This window comes from Taudactylus pleione, unplaced genomic scaffold, assembly GCF_031769625.1.
Source record: "Taudactylus pleione unplaced genomic scaffold, aTauple2 ptg000225l, whole genome shotgun sequence".
NCBI classification, from domain to species: domain Eukaryota; kingdom Metazoa; phylum Chordata; class Amphibia; order Anura; family Myobatrachidae; genus Taudactylus; species Taudactylus pleione.
Window position 1 is genome coordinate 5527595 of NW_028284627.1, and position 21316 is coordinate 5548910.

Here is a 21316-nt window from a genome sequence, read left to right on the forward strand (position 1 = left end):
CATACACCACATGCAGTGGCAAGGACAGGCTTAGACCATGCCCTTTGTTTGCAAGTTTTGGTCCTGCTACTGATCTTTCATGCACTAGAATACCTATTGCGAAAGCCAGGGCCAAAGACAGTCAGACATCTTCTGTAACCTTGCATGCAACACCTTCTCGTTCTGAGAAGTCACCTCTAAAACGACAAATCAGTGGACAAAAGGAACACTAAATATACTAAAGGTCGGTTTTCTGTTTTTTGGTTGATTTTCCGTTGAGTTTGCAAACTGACCAAATCTGCATATTACTAAAGGCAAAACCGACAGAAAACAGATGAAAAACTTGACTTCAGAACACTTAGAACATCGAACCAACAATCAATACTTTACACAGATGACTATAGAAACCGAAGCTTTACTAATGGTCAGTTTTTAAAATGACCAAAAACCATCAGCCATCTATGTTGATGACACCAATATCTATCTTCCCTCTCCCTTCTGTACTATCTCATGTGACTCTGTTCTCCTTCCAAGCTGATGTACAAACATTACCTAAAGGACTATATGCAGAGGTGCAGCATGTGGCCCGTGCGCCCAGAGCACATGCGTGCTATAGCGCCTCCCCCCCCCCCCTCCCAAGTGTCCCATGGAGGAGGTGTGTCTAGAAAGTGGGGATAAATTAAAGGAAAATAAAAATAAACATTATGGGCAGCATCAAACTGGGGCATAGAGGGCTATTTATATAATTCAACCCACTAAGTAATTCCACTAATTAAATCCGGTTTTGTGTGTACTCAATAAAAATACACCTTACCTATATGGTGGTTTCTCTGCAATAGGAACCTCTAAAAAAATGGATCCTCCCTGGGCAGACAGTGGGCTCTATTAATTAACATTATTTTTACTAAAATAAAGTGAAAAAGGGTGTTTTCACACCCTTTTCACATTATTTTAATATCACCTACAGTTACTACAGGGCAATTGGAGCAAAATTCTACTCCAACCCCTAAGTATCACTTATTTTTAGTAATCAGATCGCATTTCCCATATCTGTAATGGGAAATGTGATCTGACCAAAGTTACTAAAAATAAATTGTAAAAAAATACCTAGGGAGGCCCTGTGATAATATCGCCACCTGGAGGTGGCGTTATCCAGGGTCTCCCCCAGTTACCGGACTCCTGCTCTGCTCTAACAGGGAGCGCAGAGCCCGGAGCCGGTCCCAGTGATCAGCTGTGTGGTCTAAACAGACCACACGCTGATACACTGCAAAAAAAAAAAAAATACTAAAAAAAAAAATTCACTTACCTGACTCCAGGGACTGGTGGTCGGGGCTCCGGTGATGACTCCCCTCCGGTCATCAGGTCCCAGTGCAGTATGGGTCATCAGCTGACCGGAGGCATGGAAGACGTCACTGGAGCTCCAATGATTGCGGGTAAGTGCTATTAAGGGAGGGGGTCACGGGGGAGGCTACGATCGTGGGGGGCAGGGCTTATTGTCAGGGGCGGGGCTTAGCGCAGGGGGGGTAGCAGCGACGACCGATTGGCGACTGCGCGGGGCGCTAGTCATGGTATTTTTTTGCACGGGTCTCTGGGAAAATGGCGCCCGTCGACATGCTGCTGTAGCCCCGCCCTCTGCTGGGGTCAGAAAACATGTGCTGAGCTCCACCAATCAGGGCTCAGCACAAGCTCTTCTGACCACGGAGTCTCTCACTAGAGCAGCAGGAAGGCAGGACTGGAGCTGCTGCTGCTGCTCTGTATGCACAGCTCCTGGCAGGCTGGACACGGATCCTGCAGGCTGTCAGCTATTTGACAGCTGCTTCCTGAGTCCGACTTCAGAGCATCCCCTGGCAACTTCGGCGCCTGGAGCTTGCGCTGCAATGGAACCGCCCTCCCTACGCCCCTGACTACATGTGCAAAACAGAGATAATCATCTTCCCTCCTCCCAGAGTCACCTCCTTCCCATGTATATGGCGCTCCCCACATCCATCTGTCCCCACTGCAATCCATCCTAAATACTTCAGCAAGACTGACCTTCGTCTCAGCCCTCGACATCCACTGCATCGTCAGAAACTTCCTACACTGGCTCCCCGTATGCTAATTCAAATAACTCACCCTGAACAACACTGCTTCTTCTTACCTCAGCTTAAAGTAACCTCTCTCATGTGCTTGGCCCACCTATGGATCTTTTAACATGTGTCAGCCAGTAATAAATACACCTGTGCCCCAACTAGGAGATCTAGAAAACATGCACTGTTAGGGGTTCAGTGCTATAGACCATCAATAGGGTTAATTATTAATACTGTATAATAATACACATTTGGAAATCCCATCTAGAAATCCTGGGTTTGCCACTGATCTCCATTCACTTTATCTCCATCCGTGGCTTAGTAAATAGACCCCACAGTAGCAAATATCACAGGATGGCCAGCAGTAAACATGATAACAGATTTTCTGAGTAAATACAAATGGATCCTGTGCCTAGACCTCAGCTTGTGTTGGCAAATGCCAGGATCATGAAAATATTGTATCTGCCTTAACATGGTTCAAGTACAAGCATCAGAGACTTATAGTATAAACAGGCCATTCCCAGTGCAGCCCCAGTAGTGCAGACCCCCCCCTTCCCCAGTAAAAGATCTCCACATGATTCATTTTAATGAAATAAATAATGCAGCTGAACTTTTATCTTGAAAACCTCACCTCCCTGACTCCATCCCACCCTCCCTGACAGTGGCCTTCGTCATAGTGCTGTGGTGACAAATGAGAGTCACATGATCACCTCATATTGTTGCTGAGGGGTCTATTTACTAAGCTGTGTTAGGAGATAAAGTGAATGGTGATATGGTACCAGCCAATCAGCTCCTAACTGCCATGTCATAGGCTCATACTTGCCTACCCTCCCGATTTGGTCGGGAGCCTCCCGAAAATCGGGTGCCACTCCCAACCTCCCGGGAAGGCAGGCAATCCTCCCGGCCCCGGCGATGTGTCCGGACCCCCCCAAGCTTTTAAGTAGAAACCCCGGCAGCAGGGGGGCCGCTGACGCGATTCGCGCTGAATCGCGTCATCGTGGCTCCGCCCCCTGCTGCACAATGCCATTAATCACGGCATTGTGAAGAGGGGGCGGAGCCACGATGACGCGTTCATGCCCCCATGCTCCGCCCCCAACGCCGCGTCATGTGCCGGGCCCCGCCCCCTTTGGCCACATCACGCCCCCAGCCCTGTAAGTCCGACAGCTCCCTCCCGGAAGGAGGGGGCTAAATGTCGGAATGCATGCATAGGCTGTGTTTGAAAAATGACAGTTAGGAGCTGATTGGCTGGTACCTTATCACCGTTCACTTTATCTCCTAACGCAGCTTAGTAAATAGACCCCTGAGTGTTAATAGAGGGTGTGAGTGGGGAACAAAATAAAAGTACTGGGGATTGTGTACAACTGTATATAGAGATGTACTGTATAGAAAATGCAAGTACACATTTATTTTATTCATATTAATAATTATAACGCCCCCACTGCTGCCCAAGGGGAGGTAATCACTTCACCTTCATGACCTGTGGATTGTATTAAAAATGTAAATGCCTGCAAAATAAACAGACAATGTTTAAAATATTAATTTATGGTGCCAGGACCACTTTTAGAGGATTATCAGAGCCCCTGCCAGCGATACACTGCAAGGTGCCTCTGGGCTTTCTCTATCCCTGTGGGACTTGTTTGTGTAGGATTAGGAAGTACAGACAAGTCATAAGTAGGCAGAGAGGGAATAAAAGAATTATTAATAACACAGCACGTTTTTATTGTGTGTGGATATAACTCCTACAGGTAACACAGAGGCAAAACTCTGAGCACAAAGGCTGCTTATGCACCCCACTACGCACTCCTATTGAGTAGCTTAACACATTGGCTTTATTCATAGAAAAATAGATTCTTAAAACAGTAGAAATGGCTTGTTAAACAGACCTGTAAGACGTGTACTGGAGAAACTATTTGGGATCCCCAACTTTCAACAAGATCAAGGTTTGGCCGTCCAACTGCTGTGCAACTATATATCCCAGCATGCCCTGGCGCAGTTTTAGCATGCCCCAACAGCAAACCTATGGCAGTGCATGCTGGGATGTGTAGTTCCACAGCAGCTAGAGTGCTACACGTTGCCTACACCTGATTACAGTATGTACTGTAAATAAGGTCATGTGACATACAACTTTACTGTCAAAAAAATAAAATAAAAGGCTTTTAAAAATCTTACATTTTAAAATAGTTATTTAATTAAGTATATAATGTTACCAGAGTAAACATAGATATGGAATGCAGTCACCATGACGACAACCCCAATGTCAGCAGTCACAATGGTGGACTGGATTTGTATCGATGGAGGATGTAGCCAAACAGCCTTTGGTCTTATCTTAGATACAGTAGATACAGTAATGTGCTGTGTACCGTACCTGGCGGGAAGCTGTCTGCAGGCAGCAAAATTAAGGCAATACATTTATAAATGACAACTTTCTTGGTAGAAAGGTGTACATGTGTGATATTTCCCTAGTTGGGAGAACTAATGATGCTTGATAATTACCGTATTTGCATTATACAGCAAGGGACACATAATACATGTTTTATGATAGATTGTATAAGGCAAGATAAGGGCACCTCCATGGCACTCTGCTCAGATGTAATGCAATTCTCATATTTTCATTAGGAAACACTGTGCAAAATCATACATCCCGATCATGCCTCCTAATTTTGGCACCTCAGTCGCATTTTGAAGGGACTGTCCCGTGATCCCGAGATATACATATCAATCTGTGGGAAGTTGGGAGGTATTTGCCCTGTTGTACGCTGTGTACAAGCAGGTACCTCAGCTTCATGCAGCAATAAGGTGTTTTCCTGCTAAGCAAGCCTATCTGGCGCATTTTCACCACCATTATCAGGCAGTCACGCCTCTCGTCCAATGTTGGGAAGTGTGGCAAGAAGGAGTGTTTAACAGTGGACATGGGCAGAGCGATTCACTCTACTGAGTTGAGCCACATGGCTCAGCTCACAGTGTCTCTGGACACGACTCTTTGACTGAGCATTGGCTATCAGCAACTGCGGGTCAGTCACTGATAGCTCCGCCCCTCACAGCCCCGCACTGCTGCTGATTGATTCATCTGCACGGACTCTCCCGAGTCAGTGCACACCCCGGGACCCAGCTCTAGCGGCGCGACTCTAAATGAGTCATAGCTCCGCCCCCCACAGACCTGCACTGCTGACTCCCAAATGGAGTGAGTGAAGGCAGGCACACTGGCAGGATCACATAAATGATGATTCACCCGAGTCCCGACTCCTGGAACTGCCGCAGACTACAGTAATAACACACTGTTTACCTCTGCCTCCTGGCTCCCTCTGACTAGGGAACTGTGAGAGGCTAGAGAGGTGACTGTCTTGACACCCCAAAGTTTGAGTAACTCAAATTATTCGAACATCTAATTGATTCAAGTCATTGTGTTGAGACACTCACTCACTAGCCATCTCTATTTAACAGTGGGAGAATTTCCCCCACTGCATGTTGTACGGCCGCAACAGGGAACAGAGGTGTGAAAGTCACAGCATTGTCAGTCCTGCCTCCAGCTCTGCTCTTGAGAAGACCAAAGGCGGTCCAGCACTGCAGGACCCTCACACAAATTTTGCTGTAGAGCTCTGGCTTGCCTTTGGACAATAGTGTGCCTACGTTTCAGGCTGGACCCCTAATTCACCCTGCCCAGATGCCTAACTGGCAGACATTCCATTTTGTGATTTTTGCTGGTGCTGTTTATATGACTTCACTGTTAATTCAGTTAGGAGATGTATCCTGAAAGAAGCTGCTACAACAACGAACATTAAAATTAATTGATTTTCTAATTACTTAGAAAAAATATGAGTGACAATAATGTCTCTAAATTGAAGCTCTAATTATGGAAGATAAAATTCACATTAGAAGGAACATTGATTCCCCAGAAGACGGTGTAAACTTTTTAAAAACTTTAATACTGTAAGTTCCCCTTACTAATCTCCTTGAGTCTTATCAAGGGGCCCATTCCCCAGACTGTGAGCAATTTGTCATTGTAAGGATCTAATATTGTAGCTACTGTTTTGACAAACAATTCTTATAGAACTATTACCATATTAAAATAATAAAACATAATAAGATTAGTTTCCTAAGATTTTTCTGTGCTTTACTTGTTGTTAAGTATAATACAAACATTGTATTCTTGTTTCTAATGGATAAGACAAAAATAAGAAAAGGAGAAAAATATAATTAAAATAGAGGCACAAGATTGTGCATCTTATGTCACCTGTTATGGGCAAACAAAAAATGTAGGCTTTTACATTCAGTTGCATTTTGTCATGCCATTCTGCTTTTTTTTGTACAAATATGCCCATTCTGAAAGTGAACTGATTTGAGATTATGATGGTGGTGTCCAGTGTTGGACTGGGGCATAAAGGGGCCGCCAGGGAAATGTAGAGATAGGGTGTGGTCATCCACCAGAGGGGGAGTGACCAGTCACCATAGTTGATTGACTAATCATTAGGCAAATCTTGGTGTGGTTTCTATAGACACAAATCAAGAACTGATGTTCATCAGTGGTCCTGCTCCATCAGGTAGCTGACCCTCTAATAGAGTAACAATGTACAATTCAGTGCATAGTCTGGCACCTGACCCCTAGAGGAGGGGGTGGGGCCCTCAGGCAGTGGGGCCCACTGTGGATTTCCCCTGTACCCCTGTGGACCAGTCCAACCCTGGTGGTGTCTATGGCAGGTGTAAAATATAGCATCAACTGATATGAGGAGCTGGGTAGAATGGGATCTATTCTGATGTTTGAGGACTACCAGGTCAATCCGATTAGCCGCGATGATCTCGTGGGTGTGAGTCATCGCGGCAACAGCCAAACTTTACGGCAGCCCGAACTCGCAGAAAAGTGCTCACAGCTCCATAGGACTCTGAGCAAAATTGTGCGAATTCGAGCTTGGAGCCGGCCATGTGGGGTGTAAGATGTGATGCCGTTTCCAGCGACGTTTTAACTTCATGACAACGGCAACTCGCACTCTTCACACCTAATTGGATTGAGTCCAAATACTTCATTCTGCACCCAGCTGTAGAAAGGATATTTTGTTTTGCGTTATGAGGGTATGTAAATGAGATTGATGGGGTGGAGAAGGCACATTTATGACTGCCAGGTAAATGGGAAAATCGGGTTGTGAAAGAACAGGAAGAACTGCAAAGGACATAGTGGAAGTGGGTGGCACTAGATCTGTATTACTGAGTTTCACCCATAGATGCTTGTTGTGCCCATTGCATAGAGTCAAACAACCCCCAACCTTGAAGGTGTGAGTCTTTGTGGACTCTACTGATGCTATTCGGCCATTGGTGGTCCGGCATTGTGTGCACGGAAATAAATGTGTATATTTGCTCACATGCAGTGATGTACATGTCTTTGTGGTTCACATCCCTACATGCATATGCTTCATTTGCTTCTTGTTATCGTTTTCTGGGCACTCATACACTCAGGGCCGTCACTAGGGGAGTTTGAACAGTGCCAAAGTGCAGGGCTCTGTGGGCAGCACTGTCACCGTCTCACTGCCCTGGCTTCTGGCTAGTAGTTTGCCTGGAATTACACTCTGCAGCCAGGATCACCCGGACGCTCTAAGCAGGCACCTTACAGTCTGTGCAGCTGATCAGTCAGCGCTGCATATCCCGGTACTACCAGACCTGTCCCCTCCGTAATGACTAAGGGGGCGGCTGACACAGAGCGGATTAAGGGGTCTAGTTACTAAGCAGTGTTAGGAGACAGAGTGAAAAGTGATAAGAAAGTGATAAGGTGCCAGCCAATCAGCTCCCAACTGTCAGTTTTCAAACACAGCCTGTGAGATGACAGTTGGGAGCTGATTGGCTGGCACTTATCACAGACTTATCACTTTTCACTCTGTCTCCTAACACTGCTTAGTAAATAGACCCCACTACCCCTTATGCCCTGTTATGGCTCTGCATGCACCAGCCTATACTGCTGTAAAACAGGCATATTTACACTTAGAGATAACTCTGCATAGAACGTATTCCTTATACATGCCCACACAGAACACCCCAATACAACCCAGTTACACCCAGGGGCACCTTATGATGGGGAGTGGCCCATGTGTGGGTCTGAGCAGGGCTCTCTCTCATACCAATGCAATTTTTTTGAGTAGGAGGAAACTGTCACAGAAGGTAAATTATTGAATAAGTGCAATGTGTTTGGTGTGGGCCCCTCCTGAAGCCAGGGGCCCATATGTATACTATGCACCCTTATAGAGGTATAGTGCCCCTGGTTAAGCCTCCTCAGTCACAGGTGGAAATGCAGCTGAAATGCTTACGTTTCTGCATAGCCCGTACTTACGTGTTTCCAGCATCGGGACATGATGACACACACAATTAGATTCCTTTGTAAAGTCAGAGATCAAAACATGAGCTTTATCCACACAAATAGATAGTGCAGAGGAAAAACTGACTTCTTATCATGTAATGTTTTCAGTGTGGGTACAGTTTTGCCTTTTTAGATTTCTGTACAGAATGTCATTATTACCCATGCACGTAGCGTGCTAAATATACCACTAGCGCCTCTTTCATCACTGCAGGTGGCTTTGCGATAAGCCGGCTCCTTTCTTCTCTGACGGTGAGTCCCACGTTAAAGTCTGATCCCACTCATTTTCTTCTAAGAATTAATGTCTCCTTAGGAGTTGTGAAATGCACAGATTTCTGCTGAGCTCACAGCACTACAGCCCACAGACATCAAATCTGTTCATTTTCCATTATTAGTACAGACAGATTCATCCATATGCTTCATCTATGATTCAGTCTACGGGCCTGATACACCGTTGTACGCTAATGCTCCCGCAGCTATGACTTTCGCAACTGTGGATGTGCGAAAATATGCTAATTCAACAGCGTCGCATTTACTGAGACGCCCACCTGAGTCATCGCAGCTGTCCGCACCTGCTTCCACATACTCAGCATGCGACGCAGGTTAGGCAAACATCAACTTCCGGAGTCTATGGTCAGTCAGAATAGCCACCATAACCGAGACGCCGGAGCCATGTTTCCTGCAGGCGGCAGCTGGTACACCTCCCAAAAACGGTCACTACACGCCCACATTTATTCCCTACTCCCCGTTACCTCCCACAAAATGGCCCCTGCCTGTCAATCACTTGCTAATAAATCCTCTGGGCTAGCGTATTCGCAATCAAACCTCCATGCGTGCGCATTGTGGCTGTGACGCATGCGTAGTCAGATGGTAATTGCACAACTGCGAGAGTATCGGCATAACGTACAACTCTCAATCAGGCCCTATATTTTCTACTTGCTAAAATCTATTCCTAATGATTTGTAACATCTCTATGACTTTGGCCTGATTCACTATGGAATGCAACTGCGAATGCAATAGCGATTACGCACACAGTAGATACTATGCTATTCCATTGCGATCGCAATACCATATGCAGCACTACATAAGGATGCCCCACTTTGCCTCACACACATCCGTAGTGTTTAGCAAGACTGCTAAACATCAGTACAATCCAGTACCATCGCAGCCTCACGCACACTTGCACAAGATCTGACCTTATTCAGAAATTGCTTACAACCACGCGCGCTTCAGGCTGTGTACGGCATCGCAGTGGATAATTTATGCACGGACATGCAACGGTGTTGAAACGCACTGGCACGCCTGCGTTTGGCTGACCACCCCCCTCCGCCACCACCCACAAATGGCACTTTTTGTCATTCACTCTGTGATGGGTCTGCGTAGTTACTGTGATCGCAGTCCCGATCGCAATGGATAGTTCGCGCGTGCGCACTGCAATGCATGCGCAGTACGCAACAATCGGCCGTGTGTGTAATTGCAGTTGCATCCAGTAGTGAATCAGGCCACTAGACAGTAAATGTCATTGCGTCCCATATTGTACGTGTACGTTATGCAAGGACTCATGCAGTCAAGGAGCTCGGTAACAATGATATTCAGACTTACAATGTTGTTTCTATTGATGACATCCTGTGCATGCATGTATTGTGTAGACAATCCGTGACCATGAATTAGCGCATTACTGCGGCAAGCCTACATTCAGCTGAGGACTCACTGATTCACTCAGGACTATACATCATAAGGCGCAAGCTATTAATCCCATGCAGTCGCCGCAGTCCTGTATATATGAATGACCTTAGTCAAACCTTTGGGGGGAGATGTACCAAGCCTTGGAGAGAAATAAAGTATCAACCAACTGTCAGTTTACAGGCTGTGTTTGAAAAAATGACTGTCAGGAGCTGATTGGTTGGTCCTTTATCTCTCTCCAAGGCTTGATACATCTCCCTGTTAGTGTGATGCAGAATGATCGATATGGGCAGAAAATGGGCCTCATTGAATGTATGCAGACATATGGCAAAAAAAAAAGGAATGATTAAATGTGAGACAGACATATCTTAAAATACAGGGCATATAAGCACCCAGAGTTTTGGGTAAGATATGGCAGGCTAACCTAGTTACTAAAGGAAGGGGAGTATCTCTAGTTGAATGACAGGCTGTTTCTGTGCATAGAATCCTATAAGATGAAAGTAGGTGGTATTTCATGGGAAATTATAAATGAGACTGGGATTGCTCTGCTTTATTTCAGTTTATTACGTATCCGATATTGCATATGAAAATTGGGATAACTTAAGTCCTGCCCTCAAAACACCCAAATTCCACCTCAAAATACAAACCCCTGCCCCTACCCACCAGAAATGTCCACTTTTGGCTAAAACGCTGCCCCTTTTGAGGTCCATGAATCAGGACTGTCCTACCAAATATGGGATGGTTGGCAGGTATGCCTAAGTAAACAGAACTTGTATTTCTTATTCATTAAAATATAACGTTGAAAACAATTTTGTAAAATATATCTAGAAGTCAGAAATAATGTGTTGCATAAAAATTATTATGTAATTATGTATGACAGAATCTAGGGAGTCAAAATTATTTTGTAATTATGTATGACAGAATCTAGGGAGTCAAAATTATTTTGTAATTATGTATGACAGAATCTAGGGAGTCAAAATTATTTTGTATTCCACTGTTCTGCAACTTGCATCATTTTAAAGATGTAACTGTTTATTGTATGTTTCAAATTCAATTTTGTGTTACAAAATTAGTCTATTGTTGGCTACAAAGATGATTTTGTGTTACAAAATAAATATTTTTAATTTCTGCACATTTTCTTGAGTTATAAAATAAATTGCTTTAATATTTTTGGAATTACGCAGGCAGCACTCTTAACCACTGAGCTGCTCCTTCCTACTGTACCTTGTAAATGGTAGATTACGATACATAGTTAGTTATTACTAGAAAAAAAATTATAAATGTTTTTATTTTCACACTGATGTCCCACTTGATATGTATAAATGTAAATGATTATTATTGTATGTAAACTAGGTTGTCTTGAACTTCTGCATTGCTATCCCCTGGCACCTAAGTGCCACTTGTTATTCAAAATACTAAATAAAATGCTGCGCATGGCATGGCTAATCTATACCATCTGTCGCACTGCCTGGCAATACAAAATTATAGTTTAGAATATTATCTTAGTAATGTGACTATGTCAAATGTTAGAATGTTCTAATCATTATAAACAGATCTTATCCTACAATCAGATTTACATATTTTGAAGATTTGTGTTAATGGGACTGAAAGCAAAACAAAAAAAAAGAGCAAATTTGCACCTTGACAAAACCTTGTAGCACTGTAGATGGGGCAGATTTAAATTGGAAGGCGTAGGCAGGTAGGTGCTGCAGGGTATGTGGCAAAAGCAATTGTGGGCGGTGCCAGGGCATGGCGACATGATCTCGTCATCGCGGCCCCACCCCCGCTAAACAATGCAGAGTTTTCCAGCACTATGACGCGATTCAGCACAAAATTGCGGTATCGCCCCCCTGGACCGTCCAATTTACTCGTTAAGTGGGTGGCTAGGCTGCGGCAAGGGTGAGAGGGATTTTTCACGGGTGGCTAGGCCAGGAGACTTGACCTCTCGTGGGGGGCGAGGACCGCCACCTGATTTTTGGGAGCCCCCCGGCCATTCTGGGAGAGTCAGCAAGTATGGTGTTATACAATGTCCCATTCATTATCCACCACATGTATTTTTATATGGTATAGTCACAGCAGAATATTGCAGCACTACTGCACAATTCATCCCCACTATGTCCTTCCAATTATCCCCTCCCTGAGTTTATGTAGCATTCCTCCACATTTCATGCAATGGGGAGCAAAATGGTATATAATATGTGCCATAAAGGGGGCAGTGATGAACTTTGACATAAAGGGGGAGATGTATTAACGGCAAAATGCGGTAAAACCCCCGAAAATGCCGTTTTCGGGGATTTTACCGCATTCCCCGTATGTATTAAGCAGCAGAATGCGCTGCATTCTGCTGCTTCGAGTCGCTAGGTAACGCCACCTTCAGGAGGCGTTACCCAATAGAAGCCTATGGGCTTCTTAGCGCGACGCTCGGGGCCGGGAGGGATCCGATCGGATCCCTCCCATGATCCCCAGCGGCCCGCGTCCTTCTGCGCATGCGCAGAAGGACTTCTGGGTGTTCAACCCGGAAGTCCCTCTGCCCGGCAGCATCGCAAAGGACAGCTCTCATTGAGAGAGCTGTCCTTTGCGAAATCCTTGGTACATACCGCGGTAATGAACCGCGGTATGTACTCGAAGTCGGGGGGGATGTACCGCAACGGCGATGTTGCCGTTAATACATCTCCCCCAAAGTGCCCAACAGGGAATGCAGTTGTAGGGGCTCATATCTAAGGGGAGTGACCAGTCTCCAGAGGGGTGTGGCCAGCCACCACAGAGGCTAGGCTAACCATTAGAGCAGTGGTGGCGTACCGAGGGCCGTATAAGGCCCTCGGAATCATTTGGTCTGGCCCTGGGAGCTTTTTGCTGCTAGCCTCATCTGGCTATCAGGGTGCCTAGAATGGTACCCTGCAGCCAGAATCTATGCAGCAGTGCCGCCTGGAATGTCCTTAGGACGCTTCAGACGGTCAGACCACTGCCCTTACAGCTCCCGGAGCATCTTCAGGATTCTCGAGGCATTGCTGTAATCACTGGCAATTGTGGCCTCGTCCCCGTGTGACATCACATGGAGTGGGCGTGGCCTGCACCGTCCCACGAATAATATATATCAAAATGGTCCTCTGCAGAAAAAAGGTTCCCCATCCCTGCATTAGAAAGTGCATGGTCTGGGCCCTTTCATATATATATATATATATATATATATATATATACATTTATATATACATTTTCACCTTTACCATTGTATAGTCTTACATGTGTTCTCTTTCTCTTCCAGTATTTGTCAATTCTGATTTCAGTTTATGCGGCAGAGCTCGCAGCCGGTGTTCTTGCATACATATACTATGACACAGTAAGCATTATTATATATATAAATGATAAAAGAATTATAATCTACATCATAGGATATACCATTATATTATTTACAGTAAGGTGCAATAACTCATATTTTGTATAAATAATGAATCCCTTTTTAAAAAGCAAATGTTGGCCACACTACAGTATAGGAAACATATTTAACATGTCTTCTTACTTACTAGATAAGTGAAGAACTTAAAGAAAGTCTTAACGAGACAATTATACATAATTATGCCCAGGTTGGGATGGAAGATATGACGTTTGCCATTGATCATCTACAACAAGACGTAAGTAGCTCCATTTTATTATATGCATAGTTTGCAAAATGACTTTCATTTAAATGACCACAATGGTGACATAAACAATGTTCTTAGATGATGCACAAATATTATATTGTTGTCCAGTCACCCTCTGGCTTTCTGCTGCAGCTTCTTTAGATTAAGGTTTCATTATTTCTTCTCCCCTATAAGTAGCTGTACCACATTCACATCTCTTATGCTGGGCATCCACTATACAATTATCTGTCAGATATCTGTCCAATCTGGCTGGTTGGAATGAAAACCTGGTAATATATGGGAGCAAATGGCAGTCGATCATATGGTTTTAAACACTGGAAAACGGACAAAAAACAATTGTTCAAATTGGTTCAATTTGTGTGTTTTAACCAATTTGTCTGAACGACCATTTTTGTCTTTTTTTCAGTGTATGTGAGCAAATGGTTGATTGTCATTTGATCCCAAACATAACAAGGTTTATTTCAACCAGCCAGATTGGACAGATATCTGACAGATAATTGTATAGTGTATGCTCAGCATTAGACGCGTACAATGTGGTACCATATTTTGACAGTTACAAACTTTAATTAAAAATTAATTCTCTTTAACAAATAAAATGGCAGAAACGCTTCCAGAAGTTTTCAAAATTATGTTACATCTGTAATAGAGCTATATTAATTATACTTTTATACTATTTTCGTCACTTTAACCTTTTTTCTTAAACCATATGTCTTCAAACCACAGCCTTATGGGTCTATGCTTCCTCACTCTCCCATTTTGTACAACACACTACAGATATGTCCTCTTGCATCTTTGGTGCGTACGTGGCAAATCGTGTCACACATGGCGTGAGGCGTGCACCCACGAACGGATACGCGCACTGCGTACGCACTCGCGTCTCCATAGGATTGCATGGTGCGATCGCAGTGCACGCCATAGCATATTGTAGCGTACGCTGCTGCTGGTAATCTCATTGCCCATGCATGCGCACGTTTGTAGCGTGATCGGTAATGATGTAAGAGGACACATCTGTATATGCACAAAAGTCCATTATTACCTATTTTGTTGAGGATCAGTACCCTCAAACAAGGTTTTTATGTACATTCAACAATAGCAATTAAATGAAAACAGGACTAGAAACCAAAGTAATGGTACAATAATATTTTCAGGCACCTAATACACCTAACGGCCTAAACACACTGCACGAATCACTTGGATGTAACTTACAAGGGTTAAATCCGTAGAACATAAAGCAGAGTATAAATGCTGACACCAACAGGGCGTAAAACTGTGAAAAGTACAAATGATGCATAAAGCAGGAAGGGGTCAGGGGCTGCAGGTGAAGTCCCACAGGGTCACCTGCAGCTCATTACTTCTTGAATACTTGATAACCTAGTTTGTCTAATGTCTCATTTTTTTATTCAGTATATTGCAGTTTTCTTTTATACCCCATGTTATCCCACCCGTTACAATTTTGGATTATCCTGAAGTAGAGAATCACTTTAAAGACATCATTACATTTCTTTGTTACCTACAGTACACAATTCCCCCTGAAACTGTCATTTTCTTTAATAGCTATTTATTTAGATAATAATAATAATAATAATAATAATAATAATAATAATAATAATAATAATAATAATAAAGACATAACTATTTGACCATTACATGTGCTCCACATTCCCGTCATGTTAATTGTGCAATTTCTATGTCTTAGTCTATATAATTATTTTTGAAACGTTGACTTTTGAAAGACTTGCTGTCTGTGACATATATAAACCCTTCGCCAGAGATAAAGTGGAAAAGTTGCACATACTAGAAACCAATCAGCTTCTGTCATTTTATAGACTGTGCTGGATAAATGATAGCTAGAAGCTGGTTGGTTGCTATGGTCAACTTCTCCACTTTATCTCACTGGAAGTTTTGGTACATATCTCCCTAAGATGGAATTTTTCAGTAACTTTAAAGTGTATATATTACCTACAGACAGTGGGACAGCCATTCGGTGGGTTCAACAACAATACATGCCAGCAGAGTAAAATGTGGGCTGCATTATTACCTGTTGCCTGTACACAGTAAAGGTAGCCATTTTGTGCTCAGACTGTAATCATACAGTTTACTGGATACCGGTGACATCACCGGGGCGTGAGGTTCACCTAGTCCAGTGTCAGCAATACTGTAGGGCTGCATTATACTTGCCCACTCACCTGGAATGGCAGGGAGGCTCCTGAAAATCTCGGCACTGTATAGAGCCACGGTACCATCATGACCCCCTGCATCACCCACCTATGTCACTGAAACAGCCCCTGCTGTGCCGAACTGACTTCCCCCTCACGGAGTGGGCAGCCAGAAAGTCAAGAAGTACAATTTGGGCTGCATACCCTCACACAATATGGCTGACACTGCTGTGTACAAGAGATGGGTATTAATAACGGTCACAGGTCATGCCTATAGATTTTAAAGCAAGACAGAATTTCAAACACATTTAAAAGTTTAAATCACATGTGGCCACTACTGACACAATTACATCCCAGTTATATATGCACTGTAGATTAATTGAACATGACTACTGCTGAGCTGGTACAAGGTAGCTTCTAACGTTATTGATTTAAAGAAAAAAAAGTCTCTTCAATTACCATTGACCTTTATCCGTCTCTCAGTTTAGGTGCTGTGGCAGCAGAAGTTATGAAGATTGGAGTTACAGTTTATATATTAATAACTCTGTTTCAAGTGGCAGAAAGGTCCCAGACAGTTGTTGTAAAACGATAACTTTAAACTGCGGAAAACGGGACCACCCCTCTAATATATACAAAGTAGAGGTAAGGAAACTTAGCCTAAAGGGACTTTAGCTTCATTTGACTGTGAATTTGTAACTTGTTTTTCTTATGAAAGGTTTAACTCCCCCATTTTGCGGGTAAATATATTAAAATGACACTTGGTGTCTGATTCAGAAGTACACGCTAACTACATGCAATACCTATGTTTGCGCAGTTGAGTGATTATATGCTATAGCGCAAAATATTTTGAAAGCCCCTAGAGTGCGTGCATTAGCCTGAGCGTACGCACAAATGCGATGGCACGTACAAGGCCGCTGGTATCAGAACAGGCAAGGCAAGACCATGGGCGTTCCTGGGAGGTGGCCTGAAGCAAATGCAAAAAAGGCTGTGTTATGGGAGTGTGGTGAGTGTATCAGGGAATGCACCTGCATTCTCGGACACAGGCCCGTATTCAATTTGAAGTGAAAAGCCGTTTTTGGTGAAAACTTTTCGCTGATGATGTCATTTTCGCCTGTTTGGGTTTTACCCTGTATTCAATATGGAAGACTTTACGCCTAGGCAGAAAGTCAATGCAAGGTACCAGGCGAAACAGTTTCGCCTATGAACAGCAGGCGGAAAAAAGTGCAGAATTGGGGTTTTGGGGTGCAACGTTGCAGGAACCCCCCTGCAGCCTTCAGACAGTCCCCCAAAGGTAAACTGTGTCAAAAATAAAAAAAAACACTTAAGGACACCCCAAAAAATCACTTTGAATTTGGGGGCAAAAAACAAATGTTGCGGGACAAAGTTAAACACTAGCGAACTTGACTCTGGGGGGGTCCCCAAGTATGCCCCAGGTGTTTTTTTCATTTCAGGGGCTTGCGGCAGGTGGATTTTTCACTATATTTTTAACTTAACTTTAGCAACTTTTAAATATGCTGACCCCCATTTTCAAGTACCCCAAATTTGCTGAGATAACTTATTTTCTGGAAAAAATACTCCTGAATACTATTCTGCACCACTTATACAAAAACGCTATTTAGCAGCTATTGAGCCCATTTAAAAACACCAAATTCCTTCAGCAAGCCAAATCGGGGCATCTTTTGGGGGGTGTCAGGCTGATTTCCCCAAATCTGACAGAACTTTCCGCCTGTTCAAGTTTTGCCGGGTCCCATGTTTGCGTACTTCTATATTGTATCTGGAGTTTATCGCGCACGACCGCAATACTTTTCCGCCTACAAAATACATGATGTATGCGAAAAGTCTGGGAGGCGGTAAAGTATTGCGGATCTGCTCTAATTGAATACGGCTCACAGAGTTGCAGCAAAAGAAGACACAATTCAGATAGTGACACTGCACCTGCCATAGGCAAGTGCAATTGTCTGTGGTGCACACGGTGTTGCACCGATGGTGAAAATGGTGTTACACCATGCATGGGCAGTGAAAGTAGGCGTCTCAGGGCTTGCACATTCTGGCCCACGCTAGTACACAAGGGTAGGACTGACCTTTGAAACAGGTCATTGAGATATATTCACAGTCTCAGAGGCGTCACCGGGTCTGGTGACCCCCGGTGCGCATTCTGGATACCCCCTGCGTGCTGGAGGCACATCTGGCCAAGAAGGGGCGTTACCTTAATAAAGGGGGCGTGGCTTCACAAGGGATCCCGATAACATCACTCCGGGGGCAGCCTAGCATCAGCGGAGACGATGGGCTGCCCCCAGAGGACAGTCTGCACTGACGGCTCCTCTTCTACAACAGGAGCCGGGTGCTGCAGGAGAATGTCATACTGCAGCACTCGGCTCCTGTCACTGCAGCGGAGCCGGCATTTTGGTGTCACCCCCTCCGACATTTTGGTGTCGGCATTTTGGTGTCACTTGGGTGTGACCCGCACCCCCCTCATAACGCTACTGCACAGTCTGCTGAGGTGGTACAGGGCCTGATCCAGAGATGGATACTAAAGTCACTGCTGCTGGAGCTGTGTATAAATATGCAAATGTCGCAGCCACCAGGATTAGTACTGAGACCCCCACTGGCGGCTTTGCAAATCCAAACGACTGTGTAGAACGACGCAGCATTGGACGCAGATCAGTCGATAAGTGGCCTTCTGAGTAACCCTACGGTGGTACAGAATGGTCTCATGAACTGAGTCACTGGAGCCATTTGTACTGCGTACAATTGCAAGCAAAGACGGGCCCTCAAAACGGTTGTTACGCACCTGCATTTGAGTCGCCACCCCCTGTTGCTGCCAGCTAATTGTCCCCACCTGCCAATCACTTTGCGAATAAATCCATATTGCGAGCGACATCAGTAATGATTATGACGCATGCACAGTGCAACTCAGGCGCATGCGCAGATCATCAGTAATCGCTCAACTGCGTAAACATTGGCGCTGCGCCCATCTCTGAATCAGGCCCACGGTCCTTATCGCAGCATTTGGTTCACATTACTCTCCAATTCTAATGATCAGCATCAAACATTGAGGAGCAATAGTCTGTCTGTCTCTTTTTGTGAAGTGCAGCGACAGAGTCGTGCGCCAATTAGTGCGGCAAAATAGCATTGATTGCCGGAGGATCAAAGTGTGGCTCAATATAACGCCCGAGTCTTGTCCGATACTGATGTGAGTAATCCAAACTACAAGCCACACAATACTACATTAGTGGGATACCAACAATAGTGTGCCGTTATGTACATGAGGGGTTGGGTATGAAATACAGACAGTTTAAAAGCCGCCGGTTCAAATCCCGACACCAACAACATAAAATCCAGACGCCGGCTGGTAAGTATAGTTAACCCTCCCCTTTCGCCCCCAACCCTAACCCCCACTTGGGGGTGCCTAACCCTAAGACTCCAGGGGGTACCTGACCCTAAGTTCCCCCGGGGGTGCCTATGCCTCACACCCTCCTTCCCAGCGTGCGGCTAACAGCTCTCGACGTCCGGCTTACCTATATTCGGTATGCCGGGCATCAGGATTGCGGCGTGGGGTTAATGATAGACGTCGGTATTTAGACGCCTGTCTTTAGTCCCATGCCGGGCTTTCGGTGTCGGCATTCAGGCAGCCGGCATCCTGATTACATCCCGTACATGAGACATAAGATTACATTAGTAAGTCTTAGTGTTTCCGCCAGTATTAATATTTTTTGTTGATATTACCATTGTGATATACCACTTTTATTTTACAGGGAGGATGTATTGCTACACTGGAGGAATTTCTACAGAAGCATCTCTTGCTCATTGGGGCTGTGTCTATAGGCATTGCATGTTTTCAGGTTGGTATGCCAGCCGCCCATGACCTTATGACAAAGAATGGTGCACTTCTTGTTCTCTGGAGTGATATATAAGTTAGACGTTCAAGATGTCGACAGGGCCTCAAGGTCAACATTTGACATGTTGACATTCACAATGTCAACCCTGACATACTGTAATGTTATTGACAGTGAGAATGTCGACAATACTATTTTACCCTAATCGCAGCCTAATACTAACCAATATAGTCAACATCGACATTTTTAAATTGTCAACATGTTGCATATCTACAATAAGTTCATGTCGACAGTCACAGAACCATTCAATGTTACAGTGTCGACATTCTGAATCTCTACACAGTAACAACATACCCTTATTCTCTTATGTACCTACAGTTCTAATGAATATTAGATGCATCTACAAACTCAGCTACACCTTAAGCTGGCCACAGCTTATCTTTGGCTAGTTTCATTTCCAATCAGAGGGAGTCTCCAGCAATTTCTGGGAGAGTAGGGAAGTTTGTGTAATAGGTTCAGAGATTATGAAGCTGGAGTGATTTTGGCGAGTTTGCTGATAAATTTAAAGCGCCAATCAGTTAGAAGCCAAATCCTGCCTCATAACTGAGTGCTACTTTAAATTTAGAGGCGAACTCACCAATATCAAGTCGGTTTCGGAGAATCTCAGAACCAATTACCAAAAAACTTACCTAGTCTCCCGGAAGTTGAGTCGCAGGAGACTCACGATTTTTGGGTAGTCCCCGGCACTCCCGGAAGAAGAGTTGGTGGATCTTCCGCATCCCTCTCTTCCTAGTGAAGTGGGCAGGATGGGGACATAATGCTGCGAATCGCATCATTTTAGCCCCACCTCTTCCCCACGTGACATTTTGCTGTGACAGGGGTGGGATTTAATGAAGCGAGTGCCAGTCCCCCCCCCAAAGTAGCCAGCTGCATCTCCTCCCTGGGCATCTCCTGGAGAAGATATTAAACCGGTAAGCAAGTATGCTATTACATGACCCCCACATTTTGCTAGTGCAGTTTACAAAATAAAAGTGACCATATTGCAGTATAACCTTGAGAACAAGCATATTTCAACTGCACCTTACTATCATTCCCCACCTGCAGGCTACACAGGTATAGGGCTAGTACCTCCCAAATTCTGTCACCTTTTTGTTCGGACCTTCCCTAAATCTATTTAGCCTGCAGGTGAAGAGTGATAGTTAGGTTCAGTTGAAGATGCTCGATCTCAAGGTTATACTGCTATAGATTGCTCCGTATTGCGAATTACACGCCTGCTGATTTCTCTTTAAGTAAAAGCTAAAAACTCAGATCTACCCCGGTATCATGCAGCAACTCCAATCATTGGTAGTGATTTATGTTTAATCTATGTTTGCGGTATAGAAGCAAAGCTATGTCTGCAGCTCAGCTATACATTGAAGAGGCAAGTTATTACTTCCACGAAGAAATTCAATAAAAACATTATTATAGTGATCCAAAAATAAAAGTTGATGAAATGGACCAAACTGTGCCCTGATTGTAGATTTATGTACTGGGGTTGGAAATCTAAGTAATCAAACAATCTTTTTTCTGGAACATCTGCTAACTCCTACCAAACTTTGGAATGCTGTCAATTTAATTTGATCTT

At 44.3% G+C, this 21316-nt stretch overlaps 1 protein-coding gene across 1 annotated transcript in view; it reads left to right on the forward strand.

Moving 5' to 3' along the window:
- LOC148517225 (tetraspanin-11-like) overlaps nucleotides 1-21316 on the forward strand; it is a 91930-nt gene that overhangs the window by 65594 nt on the left and 5020 nt on the right. Inside the window, exons 4-7 of the mRNA XM_088478993.1 lie at nucleotides 13325-13399; nucleotides 13587-13691; nucleotides 16340-16498; nucleotides 19612-19698. Of these exons, the coding sequence (XP_088335119.1) occupies nucleotides 13325-13399; nucleotides 13587-13691; nucleotides 16340-16498; nucleotides 19612-19698 (426 nt within the window). The remainder of the gene's footprint in view (nucleotides 1-13324; nucleotides 13400-13586; nucleotides 13692-16339; nucleotides 16499-19611; nucleotides 19699-21316) is intronic.